Raw genomic sequence first — 15,897 nt, forward strand, 5'->3', positions numbered from 1 at the left:
CCTAACATGTAAGTGGTGAATAAAGATGACCTTGAGTATGTTTTTATTGTGTACTGTACGTGGCTGGAATCTCCCTCTCCCCCCAGCCTGCTCTTAGTGCCACTCAGAGGATAAGCACCTGCTTACTGTTCCAGATATGTTATAATTCAGCCTGTCTTTAATGCTTGGGATGGTTATTCCAAATCTGAGAATTCTGCAAGGAGTGTCGGGTGCTATAAAACCTTTTTTTACTGACCTGCTACTACATCTTATGGTCTGATGGCAAAGTGTGGACTGGTTTGTTACATAGAATGTGATAGAAGAGCCCACTGATGTGCTGAAGCAATGATTATGTTGTCTGCACTGCACTGGAATGTCAGCCTGATAGTGTCTCGAGTTTAGTGGTGATTTGAGTCACACCACAGCTCAACTTCCTGGGAAATCAGGCATTGTTATTACTGCTCAGGAACAGAGCTAATGTGTTGCTCGTCTTATTCCAGAAGTGAACTGGGTGATTACCGATCACCATCATACACAGGAGCAGAATTAGGCTTTTCAGCCCATCAAGTCTGTGTTACGACATCCACCCATCCGTGCCAGCTTCCAAGGTTTAGAAGCTCTAACTCTCCGGAGTAAGGATAGCTGGCACCGCCCCGTTGAAGATTCAGGACCATCCTGCTGATTGGGAATCAAGTTTTAGCACCAAGAATTGAGTATTTAAAGTGCACCTGAAGAGAGCCTCAGTGCTCAATCTAAGCCCAATGGGAGATATCGTCTAGCATTTGTTTTGTGCTCAGTTCTCAATCCGTTTGATACCGTGTCTCGATCTTAGCCTTGGATACTCCAGCAATCGGGTCCAAACTAGCCTCACCAAGGACTCTCTTCACAGTATCATTCAGTCAGCGTGGACCTACCGTGGTACTGGAGTCTTCTGTCCGCTGTGACCAGACACAGCGAGAAGGTTTCCAGACAGAGCCTGGAGATTCACGACCTCCAGGTAGCCGTTTGTCAACTTTTGCAAGGAGGAAGCCAGAGCCGCTTGGTCGCTCTGTGGAGTCAGTACATCCTCCAACCCTGGTGACCCGGGCTCCTGCTGCCGCTTCCTCATCCAATGTTCATTAATGTTTGAACTCCAGCCGTCCTGCTTCCCTTCGGAGCACAGAAAGGTGGCCTTCATCACCTCTCTTCTGAGTGGAAAAGCCCTGACCTGGGCCACCACACATTGGGAATGAAGGTCGGAGCTTTGCTGAGATTCTAGCAATTCATGGCCGCCCTCAGGAAGGTGTTCCATCACCCTGCCCCGGCCAGCCGAGCCTCAGATCGTCTGATGAATATTCGATAGGGCAGATGGTCAGTGGCTGACTGCGCAAGAGAGTTTTGAACTTTGGGCCAAGCGATTGTCTGGAACGGAGAGGCCTTGGCCAATCTATACTGACACAGACACTGAGACCAGCCCATCTGCTGCTCAGAATCCCGCTGAGCTCAAGAATCTCCACCGATGAGAGGATTCTGTGTCAGTCCCACACTTTGCAGCGCCCCAAGACCATCAAAATCAATCACACTTTCCACATTTCCAAATCAGAGCCCGTGAACACCAGCCCTTTAATCCCACCACCATCAGTCCTGATGCCACCCAGGTTTGTTGATGCTGACCAGGTCTTCACTGCCAGAAGAACTTTGGATTCGCGAACTGTTCAGTTGGATCGGCAGCTCCTTGTGGACTTGGAAGGATTCGGACCCGATGAACGGCGCTGGGTTCATGAGAGGGACATCTTGAATTCTGCTCTCTTCCTTGGCTACAATCATCGTCTCTCTGAGCAGCCAGGGCCGTCAGGAGTCGGCCATAGGGGAGGGGGTTCTGTTACGACACGCACCCAATCGTGCCAGCTCTGGAGTTTAGATGGCACAGCCCCTTTAAAGCTTCAGGGCGATCCTGCTACTTGGCAATTATGTTTTGGGCACCAAGAATGGAGCCTCTGTGTTCAATCGTAATCCCTGCTAGTGATATTGTCTAGCGTTCATTTTGTGCTCAGTTCTCGATCCAGTTTGATACCGTGTCTCAATACTAGCCTTGGATACTCCAGCATTTGGGTCCGAACCATCCTCGTCAAGCACTCTTGTCACAGTCTGCTCCTATTGATGTTCATATTAGTCAAGAACCAATGACTTGGCCTCCCCAGTCATCTGTAGGAATGAATTCCACAGATTCACCACTCCCTGGCTAAAGAAACTCCTCCTTGTCCCTGTTTTAAAGGGAAATCCCTCTATTCTAAGGTTGTTACTTCTCATCATAGACTCCCCTGCGATAGGAAACATCCACTCCACATCTACTTTATCTAAGCCTTTCAATATTTGGTAGGTTTCAATGAGATCGTCCCTCATTCTTCTAAAGTCCAGCCAGGACAGGTCCAGAGTCATGAAACATTCCTCATACATTAACACTTTTGTTCTTGACATCATTCTTATGAACCTCCTCTAGACCGTCTCCAATGCCAGTCCACCCTTTCTTCGATAAGGTGCCCAAAATTGTTCCCAATGTTCCAAGTGCAGTCTGACCAATGCCTCAGCACTTCATCCCTGCTTCCAGTCTTGACAACTATAACATTTAAGTATCCAGATCTTATGGAGCAGACAGTTGTTAACTGCATATTAAACTACAAATGAGATTAAAAGGTCAGACATAAAATTCAAAGCTGGTTGATAAGCACTCCTGGATTCCTTTTATGAGCTTCTCTGAGAATGGACTGTTGAATTGATTAATGACGTGAATAAGCCCCAGATGAACCGAAGTTGATGTGAACGTAGAGAGTGCTTCACACTTGTTGGATGCACTCAGAGCACAAAGGTAAATGGTTATGATCATTGAAGGCCAGTTATCCCAGCCCTGGGACATCAAAGTAGTTGATATCATAAAACATATGATATGCCAAACTAATTAAACTAGTAACTAAATGCCTAACTAAACTAATCCCTTGTGCCTAGTCAATGTCCATATCCTTCCTCTCACTCTGTAGTAACATGTCTGTCCAAGAGCCTCTTAACCACCACTATTGTATTTGCCTCCACTACAACCACTGGCAGTACATTTGAGGCACTCTCTGTGTAAAAGAAAATACCCCTCTCACTTAAAGTACAGTACTACCCTATGTAAAAGATACCAGCTGACTACATTGTCTCTGTCTCACAATAATATAAAGTTCTGTCAGGTTTTTCCTCAGTCTTTGCTGCTGCAGATGAAAGAACCAGAGATTGTGTAGCCTCTCCTTACAGCACATGCCCTCTACTCCAGCAGTGTCCTTGTGAGCCTCTCTGAACTCCCTCCAAAGCCTCCACATGCTTCCTAAAATGGGGCATCTAGAATCAAGTGCAATACTCCAGAACTCAGGAGATTTTGCAGATGTTGGAAATCCAGAGCAACACACACAAAATGCTGGAGGAACTCAGTAAGTTAGGCAGCATCTATGCAAGTGAATAACCAGTTGACATTTCGGGCTGAGAACCTGCTTCAGGACTGGAAAGAAAGGGGGAAGAAGTCCTCCCTTTCCAGTCCTGAAGAAGAGCCTTGGCCAAAATGTCAGCTATGTATTCCTCTCCATAGCTGCTGCCTGATTGGCTGAGTTCCTCCATCATTTTCTGTGTTACAATTGTCCACATGTGGCCGAACTAGAATTTTATTAAAATGTAACACAACTTCATAACTCTTGAACTCAGTGTCTCGTCTGATAAGACCATAAGACATAGGAGCATAGATAGTCTGTTTGGTCCATCGAGTCTATTCCACCAATCCATCATGGCTGATTTATTATGCCTCTCAACCCCATTCTTCTGCCTTCTCTCTGTAACATTAGACACCCTTACTAATCAAGAACCTAACAATTCCCACTTCAAATATCCCAGTGACTTGGCCTCCACAGCCATCTCTGGCAACAAATTCCACAGATTCACCAAATGCTGGCTAAAGCAATTCCTCCTCATCTCTGTTCTAGAGGCTGTGCCCGGGGTTCTAAACTCTCCCACTACAGGAAACATCCTCACCATGTCCCCTCAATCCAGGCCTTCCATATTCAAGCGAGATATTCCCCCTCCCATTGTTCTACACTCCAGTGGGCACAGGTGTAGAGCCATCACAACATGCCTCATATGTTAACCCTTTCATTCCTGGGATAATAAAGTCAAGCATGTCTTCCAGCTTTTACCATCCTCTCAGACTGTGTAGGCAGTTTCAGGGAACTATGGAGTCAGATCCCAAGATCCTTCTGTACTTCTTCAGCCCACCACCCCATGTGGGGCAGTGGTTGCTGCCAGCAACTTGGCGGAGTCCTCTATCCTGGGCCAGTCTTTTGAGCCATCCTCAGGTGCAGCCTGCCTTTTTGGTGCCTACTTCCTCTCCTAGAGATAGGTTCCTTGGAGCTTCTGTTGCCATTTCTGTAGCTCCGGGTTTTTATGGGATTGGCTTGATAGTCCCATGTCCAAACCTCTTCCATTTACCGCCGGGCTTGGGACTGTCCATGGCAGAGTTAGATCCCTCTGTCCATCAACATAATTAAGTGTCCTGCCATTAACAGTATTCTGTCCCTTTACAGTGCAACAGCTCAAAATTTAGTTGGAGGGGACTCCATCTGAACTTCTGGACATATCTGGAACTGATCTATATCCTACTGTATCTTTCAGCAGTCCTCCATAATACTAGCAATCTTTGTAACATCTGCAAGTTCACTTCCCAGTAGGGATCCTTGTGGAACACCACTGATCATGGATGTTCAGCTAGGATAAGTCCCATCAACCTTTAGCCTCTGTCTTCTGTGAGCCAAGGCAATTATGAATCCAAGTGGCCTGTTTACAATAGATCCCATGTATCTCATTCTTTTGGACGAGGCTACCACAAGGGACACTGTCAAATGCTTTACTAAAAATCAAGTAGAGAACTCTACCTTCATCAATCACCTTCAACAGCTCCGCAGCTACTCGATCAAATTAGTAAGGCACGATTTGTTCTGCATAAAGCCATGCTGATTATCCCTTATTCTGCCGTGGTTTTCCAAATTCCCATGAAAGACTCCCTCAGAATCGTCTCCATTTTTTTCCCTACCACTAATGTGAAACTCACTGGTCTATAATTTCCAGAACTATCCCTGTTTTCTTTCTTGAATAATGGAACAGTTTCTCAGGGCAATGATATGAATAGCAGTACCTGCAGATCATTAAAGAGTGATCTGCCATCCACCATAATAAAGAAAGTGGGCATATTTGTTTTTTAATTGCACTGTTATTCAGTTGCACTGGCAACTCCTGAGAGCACAGCAGCATAAGCAATTTTCAATGATAAGTGATACTTACAATTATCAGGTAATGATTATCACCAACGGGAGAGTATTCATCTCTCTTTTGGTTAGCACCAGGCCTCTCTTGCAGCATGTACAGTGTGTGACTGATCAAGCTTAATGGAAAATCCCAGCATGATGATAGTGTGGAACCATTGGGTATGAAGGGGAAGATTGGAACACTGTGTTCAGGGAAATGAGCCGAAACAAGGATCATTTCTGACAAAAGGAGCAAGAAAGACTTCATACTTACCTTTGCATTCAGGCAAAGTGTTGCTCTCTCCCCAAAATGCTCTTTGACAATGAGATAACTTAAAAATGTAATCACTGTTTCAAAGTAGGAGGTCAGGCAATCAGTTTTTGTGCTGTTAAATCGCTCTTAAGGAAGAGTTGATAATTAGATAAGCTATTTTGATTGTGTGATTATGAAGCAGCCCAAAAGCGTTTCTCTAGGCTAATTACAGGGAAAGAAGTGCTGTCCTGTCATGAATGGCTATTGAAATGAGATATATATTCTTCAGGGTTTAGAAGGAAGAAGGGTGATCTAATTCAAGCACATAAGATTCTGAGGAGGCGTGACATGGTAGATGTCAACAGGTTTCCACTACTGGTTGAATTTTGAATGAGGAGATATTTACATGGTACTGATTGAAAACTGAAATGGTAGAAACTTCTCACAGATAGTAGTAAATCTCTGGAATTCATCACTGAAGGCTGAGGAGGTTAGTTCATTGCAGGTATTAAAAGAAGATTGAATGTTTGAAACATTAGTGAAACTGAGAGCTCTAGAGAGGCCCAGGGTAGATCGATTATATTGAGTGGTGGGGCAGGCTTGAGAGGCTAGGTAGCAGTCTCCTGCATCTCTTAATTTCTTTTCTCATGCTGATTAGAGATAACTATTGGCCAGGACCTCTGCAGTAACTCTTTTGTCTCTTTTGTACTTTTTCAAAAAGATGTCATGTTACCTTTTACTGCCAGTTCCTGAAGTAAGACATTTGACTGTCTCATCTAAGAGTACAGCATTTCCTACATTCAATGTCAATCCAGATATGATACTCAAATCTCAGCAATGGGACTTCAACTCATAACCTCCATTCTGTTGGATCAGTATTTTCATTAAACTTACCTATGTTGATAATGGGAGGGGACTGAATTTCCACCAACATAATCCCCTAATCCATATAATCAAATATTAATCTCTTTCTTTATGGGATCTTCCTTGCCAGAGTTTTCACGTTGTCTATATATTTAAAAACCTCCATTGTGATAGACATCGAAACTTTGGATGTTGTTGCCTGCAATGTCTCTCACTCTTGCATGTTCTCTCTCTCATGCACACGCTTGTACTGTAGCGAGTACATTGATGAAAGGATGTGCTTTTGAAGTTATCTTGGCCATTGTAAGCCATCTCCCATTTTCTTCTTGTTCCAATTGAAATTTTACATATTCTTAGCTATAAGCTGTAAATATTGCTTGTCAAGTCTATGGACAACTTGGTTTTGAGTACTTCAGAACTTAGCTCAAACTGTGTATTCTTTTTTAAAAAAATGTTTCTCTACCTCAATACGTCCAAGCAAGACTTCAGTTGATAGAAACCTACAACTAAGATGCACTCTATAAGAAAAATACATTGCATGATTCCAAGTCTTTCATCCCATTTTTTATGTCCATGAATGGTTAGTTTAGTGAATTAGTCCATTGGCATTAAGGAAATGGCATCCTGTTTAAATGTTTTGGTTTCCAAGTTTACAAATCCACATTTGCTTGTTACTCACGTAACTCTCCAAAGCAACAAGGTCCAGAGGAGGTTACAGTCCCAGTGCCACCTTCCTTGTGTTTGTATGAATATCTTCCTCAGCACTTCCTTCTGCTCACACACTGAGATATTAAGTGTGGTCACAAAATTGCTGTCGAAGTGCAGATGTCAAGTTTTATTGATGCAAGTATGGAGATAAGGTTACAACTTGTTAAGGCTCAAGTCAGTTCAAAGAAAATTTTTTATCAAAGTACACATATGTCACCAAGAAAACTACACACAAAGTCTAACAAACGACCAATGTGCAAAAGAAGACAAACTTATTTTCTTATAAATTAAAAAAACCAAATAATAGTAATAATAAATAATTAAGTAAATAAATAGTCCTGAGTACATGATTTGCGGAGTATTTGAAAGTGAATCTATAGGTTGTGGAAACGGTTCAGTGGTGAGGACAGTGAAGTTTTCCCTGCTGGTTCAGGAGCCTGGTAGTTGAAAGGTTGATTAGTTACACACAACCAAAATCAGGAACAGTTATTACTCTTCAACTTTACCAAATTACTCCTAGCAGTGTGTCTCAAGGATGACAGTTCTTACATCTAATTTTCAGTTCCTTGCAAGATGGCTGCCTGGGTATGGTGCCATGTCTGCCTTTGGAGGGGTAATGGGGAAATCCCCAGGCCAGCTAGAAACTCTTACAGCTCAGTAAATTGTGATGTAGAGGCAAGCGAATATTGCTGTGACATTGCTTATTGCTTCCCAGACAGAGGTGATGGGCTGGCTGTCTGAGTCAGAGCTCCATATGGTGCTGTTCAGTAACCGTGTGTCTCAGTTTTTGTCCCAGGGATAATGGTGGAATAGTGACATTCTTCCAAGCCTGGACAGTTCGTAACTTGCAGGGAGATTTGGAGGTGATAATGTTCTCAAGCACTCGCTGCCCTTGTCATATGGTTGGTGGGCAGGGGAGCACGTTGGAAGATACTGCCAAATGATTAATTTTTGCCAATGCAATAGTATTTAATGACGTATAAGCGACAGGTATCTGGTTACCCCTCTCCATGTTCTAATTGCAGTGTGAACGTGATAAATGTTCTGGTCAGCTGTATGATCTCAGGATTGTTGATTTAATGCAAATGTTTTCATCGGCTGGAAGCCACTTCGTGGGGGCTCGGCTCTCCAAAGTACCGTAGATCTTGAAAGTGCATTCCTCAGAGATTGGGAAAGAATCATTATCTTTTCCAGTTTTACTTTACCCTGTTATGAACTTGAACTTTATTTATTTTCTGTACCATGGCTTTTCCTGTAGTTGTTAGACTTTATTCTGCACTGTTATTGTGTTTACCTTTTTCGACCTCGATGCATTGTGTAATGACCTGAGCTGTACGAACAGTATGTAAGACCAACTTTTCACTGTATCTTGGTACATGTGCCAATAATAAACCAATCCCAACGGCTGAAGCATTTTTTTCACCCTGTTTGCATTATGAATGTTTTCTTTTTATTGGCAGGACCTCAAGTCACCCAGCCAGCGTGAAGGTCTGGCCACAGCCCGTGCTCTCTTGAAGGAAACCTCACCCTTGTTATATTCTACATCCGTTGCTTGTCTGGAACATCCTAAAATTGCTGCACTCCAAACAGGGCGAGAGTCAGTCTACAATGAGATCCAGGAGGCTTTCGCTGTTATCTCTGACACTGTGCAGGGCCTTGAATGCCAGGTGTCCCAGTCAGTACCTGCTGCTCCATCTCTTGCTGGTGCCATAGATGAATTTGAAGTAAGTAAACCTGACATCATTGAACTTGTCAGAATGATGTAGCTGACATTCAGGTCAATTGTCATGTACACTGGATGTGAGGTTGAACATGTTCCTTTTCATTTTGAATAAATTGCTACTAAGTTATGCTGAATCAGGACACACTTTTTAAACCGAAAGTTTTCACCATGTCAGTCACGGACAGGAGAACGTAGATGGTTTTGTGGCATGTGTAATTTAATACAGGAATGTGTGAGGTAATGCAATTTGGGAAGTGCAACAATTCAAGGTCGCGTACAATAAATGAAATACGAAGGAAGAGAGGGACCTTGTAAAGCATGACTACAGATCTTTAAAAGCAGCGGCATTGGCTATTAAGAAGACATACAGCACACTCTCTGTTGTTATCTGAAGCAGAGGATGTAAACCTGTGGAGATTAATCTGGAATTATGTACAATGTATGTAGTGTACGTTCATGATCAGCACATCACAGGAAAGATGTAACTGCATTGGAGGGTGTGCAGAGCAGTTACTGGGAATGTTGTCAGAACTGAAATATCACAGCCACTGAGGATAATTGGATTTCCGGTGTTGTTTTCTTTGAAACGGTGCAGACCAAATGGAATCAATTTATGGCATGTGTAAATGGAGGAACCCGGACTGAGTAAACGACATGGGCCTACTTAACTGAACGGATGGACACAAAGCAAGATTTAAAGCAGTTTATGGAGGGATTAGAGAGAGATGAAGAAAAACCCATTTACTCTCAGAGTGGTAGAAGTCTGGTATCCATTGTGTGAGGCAGAAACTCATTGCAGTTAGAAGATGCACATGTATGTACTTGGTGTTGTGACCTGCAGGGCTAGAGTGGTGGATGATGGGATTAGGCTGGGAAACTCTTTTACAAGTGGCACGGACAGAAATGGCTGAATAACCTCCACCTGTGTTGCAAAATATTCTACGGTTCTGCCACCTGACACGGCAGGCCGGACCTCCTGAGCTACGAGTGTGCCAGTCAAAGAGGTTGCCTGCTGTCTGTGCCTCTTTCCTGTTCTTCTAATCCTTGGAACTGCAGGGCTGTGAGCAACACCTGAAGTGAACACTCAGATCCTGCTGGTGCTGCACTTGGTCCTCATTCTGGATCCAGGCTATCGCCGCAATAAAAAACCCGTGTTGATCTCCTGAGAGCTCCAACTATTGGCCAGTTCCACAGACCTTATGTTTCAGCTGGCCGCACTCTTGCATATCTCATTAGGTCTAGGGATTTTTTGAGACCCACCTCTCATCTTTGGATTAATCCTCTCCCTGAGGATACCCCTTTCTTCCCACCCTGCTTCGCCCCTGTTCTGGATATTCTTTTATGGATGAGGTCCAAATTTAAGATCTGGTGGGGGAGAGGGTGGTTTCGGATGGTGAGTGTGGCTGGAGTGTGCTTGCTTCTTTGGCAGCTGACAATGGCAGTAGTGTTGAGAGCTTAGAATAGGGAGCCCTTTAAGTGTGCATCATCAGGTGACGTAGGAATGGAGCAGGCAGGTTCATGGTATAGAAAGAATAAATATCCAGAACTAAATACTTCAACTGGGAATCAAAATGTACTTGATCGTTGTCTCAGAGATTGTGATGCTCTACGTGTTCATTCTTCTGCATAGAGAAACCATGGTAACACCAAAAAATGCTGAAGGAACTCAGCAGGCCAGGCAGCATCTACGGAGAGGAATAAACAGTCAATGTTTCGGGTCAAGGCCTTTCATTGATAAAACCACCGTACTTTACCTCTGAAAGCAGAATGCTGGCAACACTGTGCTGACACTGCGCTGAGAGTCCTGGACAGCTGTTGCTCAGGAGAAGATTTAATTGTGCATCTTGATGGCAACCGGGCTCAAAATCTGTAAACATATCAATGCCAGGGAAGTGAAAAAGTGATTTGTGTGGAAATATTAATCCAGAATCCTCGACTGAGACCTCTACATTACTATTTGTTTCCCTTCATTCCTTCTGTTTCCTTCAGCCATTTCCAACATCACTCACTGATAGAAGGAACTCAATTGGCTTTGCTTATAAATGTTTGGGATGAAATCCCTCTCTACAGTCTTGATTCTTCATGTAATACTGATGGTATGTTGTTTCTCATAAAAGACCGAGGCCCCATCTGTCGTCTTAAGGAGTAGTGAATGTTCTCATTATACTATTTCAAAGTTAGAATTAATCCTCAGTGTCTTGGTTAATAGTATTGTGTTGTGCAAAGCTAAAAATCTTTTTACAAAGTTCAAAGGGAAAGGGAATCACAGTGACATATCATGACTAGTACCTTTGAATATCAGGCTGAACTCCAGGAAGAGCTGCATGACAGATGAAGCAGTGAGCTGAGTTCTGATCTACACTATTCAATCGACGATTTCTGATTTCACTTACAACTTACTTCTTTCTTTCTTATCTCAAAATTATTCAAATTCAGTTAAGTACTTTTGTAGTGCAGTTCCTTATGATGAATGATTGAGCAGGCTGGGCCTGTACCCAAATGGTTGTAGAAGAGAGTGATTTATTGAAATAGACAAGAATCAAAGGAAAGCTGCACAGCATAGATCCTATGAGAATATTCCTTACGAAGGAGTATAAAACTGGATAAGACGAAGGTGAGGAGGAATTTTCTCTCAGTGGATTTGAGTCTTTGGAGTTTTCAGCCGCAGATGAGATGTGGAGGCTGAATTATCGATGTGCATGTATTCAAGGCTGAGAGAGATGGGATTTTTCATTGCAAAGGAATCTAAAATTATAGAAACAAGCTGGAAAGTGGAGTTCAGACCAAGAGAAGATCTGCTACGTGAGTGGTTCAGTCCTGCTTCTGCTTGCTTTCTTACTCTTGAAACGGGAACAAAAGTTGCAGCTGCTTTGCATGCGGCAAGATCCCAGGAACAGAGCAATGTAATTCCAGAATGCTTTTGACAGTTAACACAAGTAGAAGAATATTCTGCTTCATTTCAAATAGATTTAGTTCCTTAACTCTTAGTGGGAAAATGAAGCCTTTTTGAGGCTCGACTAAAAGTTTCTTCCTTGTTACTACTGTAGGGAGGAGGTAGAGGAGCATGAAAACTCACACTCAATGATTCAGAAACAGCTAGTTGCCCTCCAGTATCAGATTTCTGAACAGTCCATGAACTCTACTTCATTATTCCTTATCTTTGGCACTAAGTTTATTGAGTAACTTATAATAATTTTATGTTTTTGCCCTGTATTGCTGCTGCAAAACAACAAGTTTCACACGGTCTATAAGACCGTAAGATATAGGAGCAGAATTAGGTTATTTGGCCCATCGAGTCTGTCTTCCATTTCATTCCAGCAGATCCATTTCCCCCTCAACCCCATCCCCCTACCTTATAAGACAGTGATAATAAACCTGATTCTGATTCTGAAGCCGGGACCCTTATCAATTACTGCATTGAAATTTCAACCTAGATTTAAGGTCTATATGATACAAACATAAAGCATCTGATGCAGAATCTTTGGTGCCGACTCAGATTCACCAAATGGACAACTTGCTACTACAATTTGTTATCTGTAGCTCATGCTTCCAACAGTAAATAGCAGAAGTTACTGATATTTCTTCAATGAAAAAGGTAAAAGTGAATTAACGAAGCATTGTTCAAAACTATTTTTCTTCGTATCTGGACAAAACGAGATGTACATGTTTGGAAATAATAAATCTCTAAAAGACCAAAATCAGAATCAGGTTTATTATTACTGACATATGCCATCAAATTAGTTGTTTTGTAGCAATAAACATTTATTATAAGTTACAATAAAAAATATAAAAAACAAGAGCAAATAGTGAGGTGTTGTTCATTCAGGATCTGATGGTGGAGGGGAAGAAGCTGTTCCTAAAACTTTGAGTGTATGTCTTCGGGTTCCTTTGCCTCCTCCGTGATGGTGGTAATGAGAAGATTAGGATGAGAAGTCCAGGATGTGAGAGTCCTTAACTATGTATGTCACCTTCTTGAGGCAATGCCTTTGTAAGATGTTTTGATGGTGGAGAGGCTGGTGCCTTTGATTGAGCTGGCTGAGTTTACAACCTGTGGTGAACTACATATACCTGTCTGGACACGCCCTCTTGCTGACTGCTCCTGTGGCTCCTCCCACAGACCCTGGTATAAAGGCGATTGAGGCCTGAGCCCTGCCCTCAGTCTCCAGGATGTAGTATGGTGGTCAATTACTGCTTGTTCTTTCTTCCAGTCAATAAAAGCCAATATCTTGCCTCATGTCTCGGAGAGTTATTGATGGTGCATCACAACCCTCTGCAGCTTTTTCTGACCCCCCATACCAGATGGTGATGCAACTAGTAAAACACTATCTATGACACATCTGTAGAAATTGGTTTGAGTCTTTGATGGCATAACACATCTCCTTAAACACCTATCTACCTTCTTCATAATTGTATCAGTATGTTGGGGACATATTACTTTGTTCCATAACTTACTGATTAAATAAGTATACTCACTTTGCCCTGTTTTCTGTCTTTGCTCGTATGATGGTGGTTTACCTATTTATGTAAGTACTTCTCTGAGAATAGATGTGTAACAGCCTAATGTAACATTGTATGGAAATACAAGATAATTCTGATGCAGACATGTTTTATACATTTAACCAGGGGTTTTATTAATGCAACAGAGTTAGTCAGTTTTTCAATGTTCATCGTCAGCTGGGTCATACACTCCCTGTCGGTTGCCTCCATACGCTCCAGTATTTGTTTTTTTTAGTTTTAAGTCATCCTGTGTGAGAGCCAACAACTGTCCGTCGTTTAAGTTTTTCTAGTCTGTAACTGAACAAACGCACACCAAGTCTTTCATGGCAAGATTCGACGCCAAACATGTCGCTTGTTTTTGGTAGATGTGTCCTGCGCATGCGCAGTAGGAGGAGATTCGGCGAAATATCCATTTTAACATGGACAGAAGTATTTTCAAAAATGCTCAGTGTGGACACCTATCGTTTTTACGCGAAACCGGAGTTTTCAAAATTATCCGGTCTAGTGTGGACGTAGCCTTAGTCTCTACGTGTACCCTGGAAATAGAACACAACCAGGTGATTGGACTTATCAAAGTATGAGCATGGGTTGGCCTAGTAAGGGTTTTGATGATGGTGTAACAGTGGTCAAGTGTGTTGGCTGCTCTGGTTCCACAGGTAATCTGTTGGTGAAAGTTGACCGAAAACTTCTTCAAGCAAGCCTGGTTGAAGTTCCCCACAATGAACAAGAAGGGATCAGGGTGTGTTGTCTCGTGACTGCTGATCATGGTGCTCAGCTACTCTAGTGCCTGCCTGATGTTGGCCGGGGTGGAATGTGCAGATTGACGGTGGAAAATTCCTTCGGCACATAGAATAGATGACACTTGACTGGCAGATGTTCCAGGTTGGTGGAGCAGGACTGAGACAGAACTGCCATGCCTTAGCACTACAATGAGTTAATCATGAAGCAATCACCCCTTCTACTTTAATCTGATGCTGCCGTCTGGTCCAAGTGGTGGAAGATGAAACCCTCAGGGTGAAGTGCTGTGTATGCACTGCTGGGGGGTGAGCCAAGTCTCTATGAAGCAAAATATACTGCAGTCCCTGATGTCCCTCTGGTACTGCAATCTTGCTCTGATGACTTGGATTTTATTTTCCAGAGGCTCTGCATTAGCCAGCAGAATGCTAGGTAGTGGGGGCCTCGGGGCCCTGTATTTCAATTCTAACTACAGCCCAGCTTGTCGGTCGCACTTTCTTAAACGAAAGCTGCTCTCGTTACTGGGATGCTCTTCAGTCCAGAGTCTGCCAATTTTTAAGATCAATAGGTTTTTTAAAAATGTACTAAAGCAACATTTCTTACCAAAGTACCCTTGGCAGTGACTTTAGATTCCAGCTGTGGTCATCTTAACCAGGAATATGTGATGATTCCCTTCAGAGCTGCACACAAAGAGTCACCACCCTCGGGCACCATTTCCAACGATTACATAATGTAATGATTAGATGTAGTTTATGTGGAGAATCAATATGAGAGAGATAGAAGAATGGAGACTATGGGACCTTGTGATATATTACATTAACCCAAATTTGGATAAGGTACCTGGGACAGAGTCTCTCCTTCCTATCAATATGTTGTTAGCTTGTGTTGAATGTACAAAGTTCTAAGTACATTTATTATCTATAATATGTATATTATATACAACCTTGAGATTCATCTCCTTACAGGCAACCACAAAACAAACAAAACCCAATAGGACCCATTAAAAAAAAGACCATCAAACACCAATGTTCAGGGACAGAAAAAGTGAATTGTGCAAACAATAAAAGTAAACATATAACATTTGGACCTGAAGTTCATGAAAATGAGTCCAGGGGCACAAAGTCACTCATCACTGGAACCATTTCAGACCACAGCTTCAGTTCAGCACAGAGACAAGTAAACCTTGTGGAGCATCGAGCTGAACTGGACCATCCTTCACCTCCAACATTGACCTGGGCTGGTGCTTAAATCGTGCAAGTCTTGGGTTGCTCCTTGCTCTCAGGCCTGGGCCCCACTGCCCTAATTCGACCCTTACCCGACCTTTTGAATTCGGTCCAGAACTTAAATCGATCAAACCTTGGGTCTTTCCTTACTCTTGGGCCCAGGCCTTGGCCTCACCACCTCGACTCTGCCTCTAATCTGCTGGGCTTGGTTCTGCTGCATCAAATTGCCTCCGTCTGCTGCAGCAATGACCATACATTGGCTCATTCTCAGCTCTTGGGCCCAGGCCCTGCCACGTTAGTTCGGCCTGTACATGCCACACTGCAGCCATCTTGCACCTTCGAGGCTTCAAGTCACACCGCAAAAATACCAGGTCGTAAAGGTGGTTCAAAAGCTCAACTCTGAAAGGGAAGTTACAGGCTATTGATTACAGTGATCGTATCCAGGAAAGAGTGTGATTAGTAAACTAGCTACTAGTTTCGTTTGTTTTGTTTGCTATCAGCAAATAGTCATAGTGATTCGCCAATGGCACCTTAAACTGATTGCCTGTGTATAGTTGGAAGAGAGTTTAACTAATTTCTGACTGAAAAGGATAGAAACCTTGTAGATTGGTGTGT

At 42.9% G+C, this 15,897-nt stretch overlaps 1 protein-coding gene across 7 annotated transcripts in view; it reads left to right on the forward strand.

Moving 5' to 3' along the window:
• LOC140715275 (catenin alpha-3-like) overlaps positions 1 to 15,897 on the forward strand; it is a 1,577,100-nt gene that overhangs the window by 167,211 nt on the left and 1,393,992 nt on the right. For all 7 annotated transcript variants that reach the window (XM_073027216.1, XM_073027218.1, XM_073027219.1 and 4 more), the window contains exon 6: positions 8,565 to 8,828. In XM_073027216.1, coding sequence (XP_072883317.1) covers positions 8,565 to 8,828 — 264 coding nt within the window. The remainder of the gene's footprint in view (positions 1 to 8,564; positions 8,829 to 15,897) is intronic.

The sequence above is a fragment of the Hemitrygon akajei genome, chromosome 23 (genome assembly GCF_048418815.1).
Source record: "Hemitrygon akajei chromosome 23, sHemAka1.3, whole genome shotgun sequence".
Lineage (NCBI taxonomy): Eukaryota > Metazoa > Chordata > Chondrichthyes > Myliobatiformes > Dasyatidae > Hemitrygon > Hemitrygon akajei.